The following is a 14,463-nucleotide window of genomic DNA, read 5'->3' on the forward strand; positions in this document are numbered from 1 at the left end:
TGATTCCCTCATTCCTGGACACTAGCTCTTCTCGTACTGTTAGGTAGTGACTATGTGGTGATGGCAATTCATGGAGAGTGCAAGGGAAGTGAAGGAGTGAGAGAAGTTCATGAGGATGTGCCACCTGAACAGTAAGGAGAAAATTGCCAATGCTTCAAAAAGGAGGAGCTCAGAACCCATGGCTTTTCATCTGAGAAGAAAGATGTTCAAGGAATGTTATACCTACATACAGGCTTGAGGTTGATCTGGGAGGATGTGTGATAACTAACAGTAGTTGAGTTTATAGCTCTTATTTTCAGTAACATCATGGGAGCTTTGTCTTCTTTGTAGGCACCAAAGGAGTGTGTACTATCTTCCCTGGAATCATCAGCAGATCCCCAGAAATTAAGTGGTGAGGATTCATGACCTCCATCTCCAGTGAAGCACACACTGCAGCTTTGGTAACAACAGGTTGAGAACAGAAAGCATTGTGTATATTAGGTTACAGACCTTGAGGACTATAATGCATGCAACCAACTCTCGAGGCTTTTCGAGACCCGGTAGCTGTCATCTCTCAAGGCAGCAGTATGTATCAGGACCCAACCCAGAAGCTCCAACCTACAATGGCTGGCTGCCAGGAGCACCTTGTCATGACCTGAGAGCCACTTCAGTCTTGTGACTACATGAGTCAACCACTGCTTAAGATCCTGACTCTCAAGATGCACCTAGGAGGAGAAGCAGAATTAGTGAAAGGAAGACATGCGCAGACAACCTGTGAAGCATTGTGGTAATACTGGGTAGTTTGTTTATGCTTTGGAATTTGTTGAATCAAGATAGCATGTGCTCTGACTTGGCAATTGTTATCCGTGGTGGCTACAGTCACACTGGAAAGGACACACTGGCTAAGTACTGATCTATTCATTCAGCTGGTGATTATGAGCTTCTTCTTGTAGAGGAAATGTGGACTGATGTGTTGACATTTTGTAGGATGGGTAGTGTATTGAAGAAAGGCCTCTTTATTGGAAAGTGGGGGAAGACACAGATAAGGCCAAAAGTGTACCGTGCTTTATGAAAGAGCAGGCTTCAGTGATGATGTCCTTGAAGCAGTCACTGAGGATCCTCTGAGTGCCGGCTATTGTAATGCTCTTTTCCACATAGGCAGATCACCAAAAGAGCCAAAGCTTGCTCACCAGCATTGTCGAAATCCAGCCGCTGGAATAGTGAAGGTGTGAAGGACAGAACTGTTTGTGATGCAGGATTTGGAATGTAAAGAGTCCCCCCTGACCTGTCCAGGCAAGGCAAAAGTGTCTTTAAGAGATTGTACTCTCCCTGGCCAATCTTGAAGAACCACTTGCCTCATTGACATGAAGAGCAGGGGAGAATCATGTCAACCTTACAACAACTTGTATTTATATAGTACCTTAGAGCAAGGCATCCACAGGCACTTAACAGGAGAGTTATAAAATAAATTTTATACTGAGCCACATAAGGTATTAGAACGATGACCCAAAGAGGCATTAAGGAGCATCTGAAAGGAGGAAGGGGAGGTAGAGAGGCAGAGAGGTTTAAAAAGGGAATTCCAAAGCTTAGGACCTGGGCAGCTGAAGGGATTGTCTCAGCGGTGGACCAATTAAAATTGGGAATGCGCAAGAGGCCAGAATAGAAGTGCTGATCTTGTTGGGGTGTGTAGGTTAGAGAGGTCACAAGCTAAGGTGGGACAAGACCATAGAAAACATTTTGAAACAGATGAAAATTTGAGATGTGATTTTCTTCCTTGAAGAGAACAAAGAGAGCTGACTTTCAAAGTATTAAGTCATTGTTATAATTTCCAAAATATTGGTCATCAACATATAGGCTCCTCTGCATGCTACCACAACAAGTGTACACATTGAAAAGTTAAAAGCCCTTCCTGGTGGAGAGTTTCCAATGGAACCCAGAAAGTAATATAGATGCCATTTATTGCATCCTGGAAACCAGCAACCTCCTGACAATGGATGGTCCTGCTTCACTGCTGTCATGCTGTAACATCAAAGGTGATGAATATACCACCTCTTTTGCAAGGTGCATCAGTCACCTTAGCAAATGCATGGCAATCCATTAAGCAGAGCTCCCATAGCTACCTGAGGTAAAACTTTGCCATAATGGTTGAACGAGATGGTCACCTTCGTAGCCATACAGGGCATTGCATACTGGAGGTCGTCATGCTGTAATTAACAGGCTGGAAATCAAGGTCAGCTTCTTAAACTTTAGATGCACCTAAAAAAAAAATCTCTTCCTACAATTTTGCTACTGCATGACAATTGGCCTAAGGAATCCAAAGCAAAGGAGATGGTATTCCCAACCAAAAACAGAATTACCTGGAAAAACTCAGCAGGTCTGGCAGCATCGGCGGAGAAGAAAAGAGTTGACGTTTCGAGTCCTCATGACCCTTCGACAGAACTAGTGATAGAAGCAGATCATCAAAAGATGTCAACGACAATAGTACAATAGAACACATAGGTGTTAAAGTTAAAGTTGGTGATATTATCTAAACGAATGTGCTAATTAAGAATGGATGGTAGGGCACTCAAGGTATAGCTCTAGTGGAGTTTTTTTTATAATGGAAATAGGTGGGAAAAGGAAAATCTTTATAATTTATTGGAAAAAAAAAAGGAAGGGGGAAACAGAAAGGGGGTGGGGATGGGGGAGGGAGCTCACGACCTAAAGTTGTTGAATTCAATATTCAGTCCGGAAGGCTGTAAAGTCCCTAGTCGGAAGATGAGGTGTTGTTCCTCCAGTTTGCGTTGGGCTTCACTGGAACAATGCAGCAAGCCAAGGACAGACATGTGGGCAAGAGAGCAGGGTGGAGTGTTAAAATGGCAAGCGACAGGGAGGTTTGGGTCATTCTTGCGGACAGACCGCAGGTGTTCTGCAAAGCGGTTCCCCCAACTTAGTCTACTGCATTCGTTGCTCCCAATGTGGTCTCCTCTACATTGGAGAGACCAAACGTAAACTGGGCAACCGCTTTGCAGAACACCTGCGGTCTGTCCGCAAGAATGACCCAAACCTCCCTGTCGCTTGCCATTTTAACACTCCACCCTGCTCTCTTGCCCACATGTCTGTCCTTGGCTTGCTGCATTGTTCCAGTGAAGTCCAACGTAAACTGGAGGAACAACACCTCATCTTCCGACTAGGGACTTTACAGCCTTCCAGACTGAATATTGAATTCAACAACTTTAGGTCGTGAGCTCCCTCCCCCATCCCCACCCCCTTTCTGTTTCCCCCTTCCTTTTTTTTCCAATAAATTATAAAGATTTTCCTTTTCCCACCTATTTCCATTATAAAAAAAACTCCACTAGAGCAATACCTTGAGTGCCCTACCATCCATTCTTAATTAGCACATTCGTTTAGTTAATATCACCAACTTTAACTTTAACACCTATGTGTTCTATTGTACTATTGTCGTTGACATCTTTTGATGATCTGCTTCTATCACTGCTTGTTTGTCCCTACAACCACACCGCCCCCCTCCACCTCTCTGTCTCTCTATCTCTCCGCCCCCCACACACACACCTTAAACCAGCTTATATTTCAACTCTTTCCTGGACTCGAACTCAAGTTCTGTCGAAGGGTCATAAGGACTCGAAACGTCAACTCTTTTCTTCTCCGCTGATGCTGCCAGACCTGCTGAGTTTTTCCAGGTAATTCTGTTTTTGTTTTGGATTTCCAGCATCCGCAGTTTTTTTGTTTTTATCATGGTATTCCCAAGCTGGCTACCAGCTAAGATGGCACTCCTGGCCCAGTCTCTACTCTAGAGGATTGCCCACTGTCCAGTGGATTCTAAATGTTTAAACTGTTTAGATGCCTGATATAGGTAAAGAGGTTTGTGAAAGCCAGGAAACTTCCTAGGGCCTAAATAAAATGTGCAGAAAAAACAAGCTCATATCATGGGACGGTAACTCTGAAATCAAGAGTGATGTGGAAAGAGTAGGGGATTCTGACATGAAAATTCTATGGCCTTCACTAAAAATATGAGGCGTACATGTGATGAAGCCCAGCTCTCAGATTCTCTGAATTGAGTTTCCATCAAATGAGTCCCCACAACAATCATGAAGACTTCCATAACTGACACCAATATTCTCACAGTTTAAGTTCAAAAGCAATATATGCTACATGTTGCTGATTCTGTTACTACTTGTGTTTGCATCAAACATCTGTGGGCTGAGGGGTACTGCACTGTGTGAAAGCTGAGGTTTGACCATGAATATAGCGAGAGGTGACTGTGTGCCACTGTGTTAATCTATAGGGAGTTGGTGAGTAAATGGATGGTGGTATGACATTGTTAGTCCTGATAAGGAGTAATTGTGTTGGAGACAAAAATTGCAGATGCTGTTACTTACATCTCCCATTCTATCTTTGACCCTTGATTGTTCTGTAAGTTATACTGGCAGAAGGATGATGTATTACAATAAATGTTTGCTTGGCTGCTGGCACCAAATATAAATGGCTCATTCACCCATGTTTCATCTGACTCTGCTCACACAAACATGCGAGGTATCCCACCATGGCACATCACATTATTTCAAGTGCTCCAGTGCAATGTTGAGTTTAATAATAACACTAAATATTATGGCTTAAGTACTTGCAGCATGGAATGTCTGTTGAGCTCCATATCATGGCTTGTAACAGGCTTGAGCTACTTTCGAGTTGGTCTTCCTGTTCAGTGCTTTACAGATAAAGTGACCAGCTTCCATTAACTTGCTTAAATCTACTCCCTAGAGTCAATAAAGAAAGAAAACATCTTTAAAAAGTGGCACTAACAATAAACATTTACAAATTTTCTACTGGTCATATTTAGCTGAACATAGATACAGAAATCAACCTGGAAACTAAACTGCAAAGGCAGTGGAAAAGCAGGATTTTGTTCAGTACATCAAATACAGATCTATATTTGAGGTTTATAGCCTTGAACTTGGGCATTGTCCCAAACTGTTTCCCTAACTTTAGTGACTGATTAGCAAAATCCACGAAGAAACAACATAAAATCATGGAATGGTTACAACACAGAAGGAGGCCATTCAGCCTGTCATGTCCATACCAGTTCTCTGCATCAACAATTCAGCTGGTCCCACTCCCCCACCATTTTTCCCCGCTGGCCTGCAATTTTTTTCTTCAGATGCTTATCCAATTCCCTTTTGGAAGCCATGATTGGATCTGCCTCCACCATATTCCAGTACATTCCAGATCCTAATCACATGTTGTGTTAAAAAATGTTTCCCTCATGTCGCCTTTGGTTCTTTTGTAAATCATTTTAAATCGGTGTTCTCTGGTTCTCGACTATTCTGCCAATGGGTACAGTTTCTCCCTATCTACTCTGTCTAGACCACACTGCCACCCAAATGATTTTGAACACCTCTATAAATCTCCCCTCAACCTTCTCTTCTCTAAGGAGAACAAGCAAATTCTCTAGTCTATCCATATAACTGAAGTCCCTCATCCTTGGAACCACTCTCATAAATCTTTTCTACATGATCTCCAAACCCTTCACATCCTTCCTAAAGTGCAGTGTGCATAAAAGATTTACAGGAAAGGTTCCAGGGATGAGGAACTTCAGTTATGTGGGTAGAATTGGAGAAGTTGGGGAGGAGATTTGATAGACATGTGCAAAATCATGAGGGGTCTAGACAGAGTAGATAGGAATTGTTCCCATTGGCAGAAGGGTTGAGAACCAGAGGAAACTCATTTAAGTTGATTGGTAAAAGAAGCAACGATGACATGCGAATGGTTTTTTTTACACAGTGACTGGTTAGGATCTAGAATGCACTGCCTGCGAGTATGGTGAAGGCAGATTCAATCATAGCTTTCAAAATTAAACTGGACAAGCACCAGAAGAGAAAAATTTGCAGGCCGCAGGGAAAGGCCGTGGCAGTGGGACCAACTGAATTGTTCTTGCAGAGCGCTGGTATGATCACAATGAGCTGTATGACCTCCTTCTGTGCTGTAACCATTCTATGATCCATCATTCTATCTATGATTTGATTAATGCCATTGAATATGAAGTGGTGGTGATAATGTTTTCTCTGGTTGGAGATGATCATTGCATGACACTTCTGTGATGTGAATGTTATTTGTCATTTATCAGGCAAAACCTGAGTGTTGTTCAGGTCTTGCTGCATGCAGTTAAGGACTGCTTCAGTATTTGAGGAAGCACAAGTAGAACGGGGTAGTGTGCAATCATTAGCGAACAGCCCCTCGTCTGACCTTAAGTTAGAGGGAAGGTCATTGAAGAAGTAGTTGAAAATAGTTGGGGCTAGGACAGTGTCCTGAGGCATTCCTGCAGTGTATTCTGCGACTGAGATGATTGCCCTCCAACAACTACGACTATCTTCCTTTATGCCAACTATCTCTCAAGCCATTGGAAAGCTTTCCCCCTGATTCCTATTGACTTCAATCATGCTAGAGCTCCTTGGTGCCACACTTGGTCAAATGCTGCCTTAATCTTATCTCATTGCTGGAATTCAGTTCTTGTGTCCATTGATATTTGGCTGTGATGAGGCCTGCAGCAGATTAGTTCTGGTAGATTCCAAATTGTGCATTGGTTGTGGTGGTGTTGGCTGAGTGACAAATCCTGGATTGAACATGAGGAGCTTTCTCCTACTATTCTTTGACAAGTGCAATGGGATCTTTTATGTCCAAGAATAGGTAAATGGAGCTTCAGTTTAGCATCTTAATCCAAATGACAGCACCGCCAACAACACAGCTCTCCCTTTGTACCACAGTGAAATTTCCAGGCTAGACTATCTGCTTAAATCCTGTAGTGCAAATTAGGTGCATTACCACACACAGAAAACACCCTCTTATTGAGTGAAGGACTGCATCAGGACCATTGATTCACAAAAGGTGTGCCTGCTCATTGAGCTTTAATTCTACATGTATTTCTGTAGTTCCAACAGGAATTTGCAATGAGACTTTAGATGATGGCATCTCGTGCCTCAACTGTGTTCAAGAACGCTCCTTCTGTGGCCAACATGCCTTCGAGTGGAAATTGAACCCAGAGCTTCAAGCTCAGAGGCAGATCCACTACCTACGGACCCAAAAGACCTCCACTCTAGAAAGGTAAAATAGCATATATAGTGAATGCCTGACCAATATAGGGTTAGCAACTAGGATCAGCAAGGGTAGACCCCATCTGGTTGCTGTTCCTGAGCAGCAGTATGAAGTTTCCACAGATAACAGCCATTAGCACTGTGAAAATTAGGAAGGTCAGGTCTTGCAAATGAGCTGAACCCAGAAATCAGTTTCAGTCCACTCGAGGACAGAGCAACAACACACAACGGGTAACGCTGGAGTGAAACAGCGTGAGGAAAAGCTGTCCTGATACATATCTAATTGGTTGGTTTCTATTCAAAGCATATAGATGAAAAATTCAGAATGATGAAAATTAGCTGAAAAACTTGATTTTCTTTGTGCCCTACTCCAGTTTCCTGAATGTTTCCTCCCAAAGTAACCTGAGCTGCAATAGATGGGGCGAAGTTTTAAAAATGTGTCCTTTGCAAACAGAAATGAAGGTGAACAGTGAACTCCTGGAGCTGTTGAGAGTAAAATTTGGCAGTGAAATTTCCATTGGTGTTCTCCTAATCTCCTGTTGTAACTTGGGCAAAATATCAGACGAAACGTTGGCAAAATGGTGCAAACAGCATTTTTCAACCTCTTCTATGGATTTCCACTGATCTGCCAGATTAATAGCCAGAAATTGGCACAATGCTCACAGAAGTTCTATCCTCCGTTCAATTACAAGGCCTTCGAGTAAGAACATACAAAGAAAGGTACAAAAGAAAAGGTTTTCTACAAGAATAACAACATAACAAACTAAGCATTGCAACAAAATGTATCACATCATTATCCCAGTTTCTAGTAAGGCCTGACCAAAGTCACACTTTAGCTCATTCAAGAAAGTGATATATTTTGGCTTCCGCTTCAGCAATCCATCAATTTAAAAATACTCATCCGTGTTTTCAAGTCACTTCATGGCCTTAAATCTCCACAGCCTGAATCTTCTGGTCGGCAGGTGGTGGGGGCGGGCTCCACTTGCTGACATGTAAAATGACGCACGGTGTGGGGCGTGCGTCACGCTGGGCAGACCTTAATTGGCCTGCCCATGCCTGCTCCCGTCCAGCCAAAATTCTCCCCCATATCTCTAAATTCTTTCAGCCTTACATGTGAGGCATATTTGAGACATATGTGTTCCTTCAATTCGGGCCTCTTCAGCATCCTTTATTTTCATTGCTCTACCATTGGTGGCCGCATCTTCTGTTGCCAAGACCCTAAGCTTTGTAATTCCCTCCTCAAACCTCTCTGCCTCTCTATCTATCGCTCCTCCTTCAAACCTACCTCTTTGACCAAGCTTTTGGTCACAACTGAGCTAATAGTTTCTTTTGTGCCATAGTGTCAAACTTGTTTTTATAATGCTCCTGTGAAGCACCTTGGGATGTTTTATTACATCATAGGCACTATATAAATTCAATTAGCTGTTGAAGCATTTATCCTTTTCCTGGGTGTGCTTGTAGCTGCTTCGTATTTGTGTATAGCTACAACTGTGACACCAATCTGGCAAACATGGACGAGTCTTCACTAAGGTTAAGGGAGAAGCTGCCTACATGTTCCTTCCAGGTGACAAGTTACACGAAAAGTGCAGTGAAATCTAGGTGAGGAGTGTCCTTGAAGCCAAATCTTTGCCAAAGAACAGTAACTTAGGGTTATAACAAAGAAGGGGAGCATGAGGTCAGAACTGTAAATTTAACAGCACAAGAAGATAGAACTGAGTGAACCATCAGAGGAGAGAGCAATTTCACAGAGCTGTGAGAACATTCTCAACATATATGGTGAAGATCAGCCCAGAAACGGAAAGGCGAATGGGCAGATCAGATATAACCATTTCACACAACAGTGGGGCCAATATTTGGAATGGACTGTCCAAGGATGCAATCAGGCTCATAATGCCAGGGAGCCGAACTGTCGGAGGCTGAAATGGGAGAGAAAGTGGTGAAATGTGTATTCTGTATTTGAGCACTGGAGCCAGCCTAATGGAATGGAAATATTCCTATTTTCCTGCTGATCATTTTTTTGTGTTTCTGATGCAGCCTGCAATTTACTGACAAACACACCTAAAACTTGGAATGTTTGCAGACACCAAGAAAGAGTCCAGCTATTGCTCATAAACACAATACTATTTCCCTATAAAAGGATAGAAAACCAGAGGGACCAATCACCCAAGTTTCAATCATGCACTTACAATATGTGAAACTAGCAGTAAAGGGAAAAACCTACCACAAATCGTGCACAGGTAATTAGAAAAAGCAATGTACTATACTGGAGCTTGAACTATTCTCCCCCCACCCCATTCCCTCAGTATTCAGCAAGGATATTTTCTGCAGTTGGTTACTGCAATATGATTCAGATGTGCCTCTCCATTGGTGAAGCCCAGGTGATTCCCCAAAGGGAGGAAAGTGAAATAAAAAGCTCAGTGTTGGCTGCTGTCAAATACTTCCTAGAAATGGGTTATAAAGCAGCACCTGCAGAGGCCCTGGGAGGAGGTTATCAGTTGAACCTCATTGTACAAGATGCTATGTAACAGAAAGATCGAACAAAATGGAGCAATGTGTAAATGTTGTATTTGAAGGAGAGTCCAATCCTCAAAGCCTGAAGTATCTCATTTGATTCAAGTCTTTTCAATGAGTTATCGACATGGAGTTCATTTATGCTAGTGCTCTAATCATTGAGACATTATACCAGCACAAAATGCCTGCACTTTTAGAGATTTGCAGCAAGTGCTCTTATTCAACAGCACCTCCAGCTCTGGAATTAATTTACCAACTGTTATTTATCTCCTATTTAAGTCACAATAATTAAAATTGAGACTTAATTTGACAATGCAAGTGTGGGTGTAGCTAAGATGTTTCCAGAAAGCCTATTTTGTGTCAATTTATTTCTTGGTCTCAGGGGTATAACATTAAATTAAATTTAACAAAATGATTTTTCATTTATTGATTTTTCATTGATTTGCAATTTGTAAAGTGGAGTTCAGAGTGGCTCAGTGGGTCACATCCATGCCTCTGAGCCGGAAGCTCCAGGTTCAAGTTCCACTCCAGGACTTGATAACCCAGGAAGATGTGTTCATAACGTGGCCTAACAGGCTGAGATTCAACTTGTAAATCCTTCCAACACATGCCAATGGCAAGTGGTAAGATGGGGAGAGATTCCTGGTCAGGCACACGCTTGAAAGAAATTGGAACCTCTGCCATCATTATCCATAGGTTCAGACTACAACATGCATGTAAACAAAAACATATGAACAAGGAGAGGAAGTGGGCCATTCGGCCCCTCAAGCCTGCTCCACCATTCAATAAGATCATGGCTGATCTGTTTGCGTTTCAGGTTCCACATTCCCATCTAACCCTAATACCCTTTGATTCCCCTTACCTAACAAGAATCTACTTAACTCAGCCTTAAAAATACTCAGTGACCCTGCCTCCTGAGGCAGAGTGTTCAAAAGTCGCACAACCCTCAGAGAAAGAATTTTCCCTCATCTCTGTCCCATAAGGGCAGCCCCAAATTTTTAAACAGTGCCCCAGTTCTGGACTCACCCAGAAGAGGAAACATTCTTTCCACATCCACTTTATCAATACCTTTCAGGATCTTATATACTTCAATCAAGTCACCTCTCACTCTTCTAAACTCCAGTGGAAATAAGCCCAGTCTGTTCAACCTTTCCTCATAAGACAACCCACTCATTCCAGGTATCAATCCAGTGAACCTCTTCTGAACTGCCTCCAATACATTTACATCCTTCCTTAAATAAGGAGACCTAAACTGCACGCAGTATTTGACATGCAGTCTCACCAATGCCCTGTATAAAAGTGTATGTTGTCACAACAACTCTGGCTCAGTTGGCTGGACAGCCGATATGGATCATGGAGTTCAATCCCTGTTCCGGCTGGGGTGGATTCGGGACCTGTCTCCTTGTCCTGACCATGGTGGAGGTTGTGGCGCTGTGGGTTGGACCTGCCTTCAGGCAGAGAACTCATGAAGAAGAAGAGTGGATAAAGTGCGATTAGCTACTGAAAGCCAGTTTTCATTGTAGCCATAGTGATAAGATCACATATCAAAGTACATATTATAGCCTTAGAATGATCAAGATAAAAAACAATGGTCAGGAAACCATATGTACTGCTTGCCCAGATTTTTGATACGACTTCTGGTGTGAAGGTTTCCTGTTGGAACAGAAAAGTTAGAAAACTACCCCGTAAATCAAATTTGTAACACGATAAGCTAGAAATGTCAACCGTTTAAGTTCAAGTATTCTACATCAAACCAACAGTGAGGCACTTAATAACAGTGCCATGTGTCAGAGCATAATTAAAATGATAGCTCAGTTTTTGTCTGTAACATTGAGATGTGGTCCACTTACAACTACTCAGTGAAGCTCATCATTTAATGTTGATGCTAGTTCTTCCATGAGACTACTGTGAAAGGTATCATAATGCCTGTCTTAGGACATCTTAATATAAGGAAACACGTGATTTAGTGAAAGAAAGATCCTGTGATCTGTAATTTGACACCGCTAAAGATGACACAACATATCTTCTAAGCCTCTAATAAGAAAAGACAATGAAGGAAAAATTCAGTTAATCTAAGCTTATCCGTCTAGTTCCTTAAATCTTGTATTACAGCGGCATTTTAAATTACTTGAACCCAGAACTTTTTCCCCTGGGCCTGAATGGGCTTGGGGCACATTCTCCCCAAGTTTATAATGGACCTGAAGTGGAAATTTGAGTCTGGGAGTTAGGTTGTCGGGGGAATGAGATTGTGTCACTGGTTGTTGGGGCCAAGGGAGGGGGAGATGAATGTCAGGTCTGGGAATCATGACAGTCAGAGATGGGAGCCCCAGCTGAGAGTCGCAGCGATCCTGGATCAGGGGAGGGAAGTCAAGGGTTGGGGCTAAGAACAAGGGAGAAATGGGCTGGGGAACCAGCTGTGATAGGGTAGAGGGGTTGCTGCGGCGATCGGTTCCTCCTGGTTCCAAATTCAATACAGGTTTTTTTAACACAGAGATAAAAACAAAAAACTGCGGATGCTGGAAATCCAAAACAAAAACAGAATTACCTGGAAAAACTCAGCAGGTCTGGCAGCATCGGTGGAGAAGAAAAGAGCTGACGTTTCGAGTCCTCATGACCCTTCAACAGAACTGAGTGAGTATTAGAAGAGGGGTGAAACCAGCTTATATTTCACCCCTCTTCTAATATTCACTCAGTTCTGTTGAAGGGTCATGAGGACTCGAAACATCAACTCTTTTCTTCTCCGCTGATGCTGCCAGACCTGCTGAGTTTTTCCAGGTAATTCTGTTTTTGTTCAGGTTTTTTTTACCTTCTTTGTTGCATGTGATTTCTAAGCCTCAGGGCAACCTGATCTGGGGAAGCAGGGAGCTTCAAATATCTTATCTGCATATGTAAAGTGTCTAACTGGTAAAGGCTGCAAACTTTACCCAATGTGGGTAGTGACACACTTTCGGCTGCATGGACCAATTTCATGGCCTTAATGTTTTTTTGTCTTTTTTACCCAGTTAACCTGATTGTACCCAACATATAACACATTTTCTGAACCCCTGGCATGCCAGCTCTCCATTTCCTTTATCCTGATAGTTATACCAAGGGACATTGGTGTTTCCATGAAAAAGATCAGGAAAATGGATCTCATGAATCATTGAAGGGTTTTGTTTCTCTTCTTAGATACATATCCTTAAAAACATTATAAAAACAGAATTTGCACTGTTTAATTATTTTAGGAAGAAGTCCAAGAGCAGTTTATTTTAGAAATATTATTCAAGAATAACTCGCAAGTCAACTCACCGTGTGAATACCCAAGCCACTTAGCATATACACGACATCTTCTGTTGATACGTTTCCAGAAGCACCATCAGCATAAGGACAACCACCTAATCCAGCAACAGAGCAATCCACTACACTGATTCCCATCTGTGTAAAGGAGCAGAATTTAACGTGTGTTATTGTATTACTTTGACTTTTTTATGTCTGACATTATATCTGTCATCCTTGCAAGAATGAGGGCAGTCCAGAGAGATGTTTTTATTTGGGAGGTAGAGCTAAATTACTTTAAAAACATTCAGTAAACCCTAAATGGTTGTAAAGCAACTTACTTCATCAGATCAAAGAAGAAATTATAAATGAGGGATAATCAATCTAAAGGTCAGTTTGAGGACAGCCCAGAACATGCTACATTGTCATGGAGATGGGTGGAACTTAGAGGATGTTCTCTGGTTTCAATTTATCTAGGTGTTTGCTGAGTGTTAGTTGTGCCTTGAAGCTGGTGTGTGCAGTTTGCAGCTCACTTAGAGATAGCCAAAGTAATTGATTGTTAGATAGACCTGCACTGCAGTCAGAGTAAAACCCTAATGTCATCATTGACTGTGTGGAATGGAGATGAGGCTTAATCTCAGTTTGAATTTTGTGAGGGAACAGAAGGTGGAAGATTGCCTAGTTAGAAACTAGTGGGAGAACCTAGAGTGGCCCCTACAGAGTCTTGTGGTTAAAAAAAGCAACAGGCTGATCAGCTTGGAAGCATTGAAAAAGTAACCAGAGCAAGGGACTGAGGCATCCACAGTCAAGAGATGGTAAATTACATTTTTACCTCTGAGGATAGCTGGAGCTGAAGAGAATTCTCCAAATGACTGTGGCATACCTACTGGTGGTCCCTACAGAAGTAAATAACTTTAAGATTGATGGGTCTTATAAAAGAATTCTTGGGGCAAGTAAGAAATAAGCCCGAGTGCATAACATACATAGTTATAAACCATATTGTTAAGTTACTGGTGCTTGTTTTGTCTAAGTATTTTATATACAATAAAATTTGTTTTGTTAAAAAAAGTGAAATTTTGTGACATGGTTCTATTGTTTAAAACAAAATGTAAAGATTTCTGTTTAACCGGTCCTTAGCCAGTTTGAAACATCTTTTTCAAAGAGCAGGGGAGTTATCCTCAGTGTCCTGGCCAATATTTATCCCTCAATCAACATCACTAAAAACAGAATATCTGATCATTATCACATTGCTATTTGTGGGAGCTTGTGTGCACAAATTGGCTGCCAAATTTCCTACTTTACAACAATGACTACACTTCAAAAATAGTATTTGACTGGATGTAAATGATTTGAGATGTATTGAGGTCATGAAAGGTACTCTATCAATGCAAGTCTCTCTTTTTTAGCAGGCTATTTCCAGCCAGTGATCCAACCATTTTTATTTAAAACTTTATAACACTTATTCCACATTCTTAGTCATTATTGTACTTGAGATTGGGGCTCCTCACAGCAGCCTCTGTTGCGGCCATACTGGGCCTGTTACCCCCCAACCACTATTCACAATTATTATCAATCTGCACAATCTCCTTCAATGTTATATCAGTTCTGGCTTCATTATTATTTGCTTTCATTT

The 14,463-nt window shown here is 41.9% G+C and overlaps 1 protein-coding gene across 1 annotated transcript in view; it reads right to left on the reverse strand.

Annotated features, from left to right (window-relative positions):
- Window positions 1-4,631: 4,631 nt before the first annotated feature.
- The window catches only part of hmgcll1 (3-hydroxymethyl-3-methylglutaryl-CoA lyase-like 1), a 151,185-nt gene continuing 141,353 nt past the window's right edge, over window positions 4,632-14,463 (reverse strand). The window contains exons 8-9 of the mRNA XM_041187369.1: window positions 12,864-12,989; window positions 4,632-4,733 (exon numbers count right to left, since the gene is read on the reverse strand). Coding sequence (XP_041043303.1) covers window positions 4,632-4,733; window positions 12,864-12,989 — 228 coding nt within the window. The remainder of the gene's footprint in view (window positions 4,734-12,863; window positions 12,990-14,463) is intronic.

Source organism: Carcharodon carcharias, chromosome 5, assembly GCF_017639515.1.
Source record: "Carcharodon carcharias isolate sCarCar2 chromosome 5, sCarCar2.pri, whole genome shotgun sequence".
NCBI classification, from domain to species: Eukaryota; Metazoa; Chordata; class Chondrichthyes; order Lamniformes; family Lamnidae; genus Carcharodon; species Carcharodon carcharias.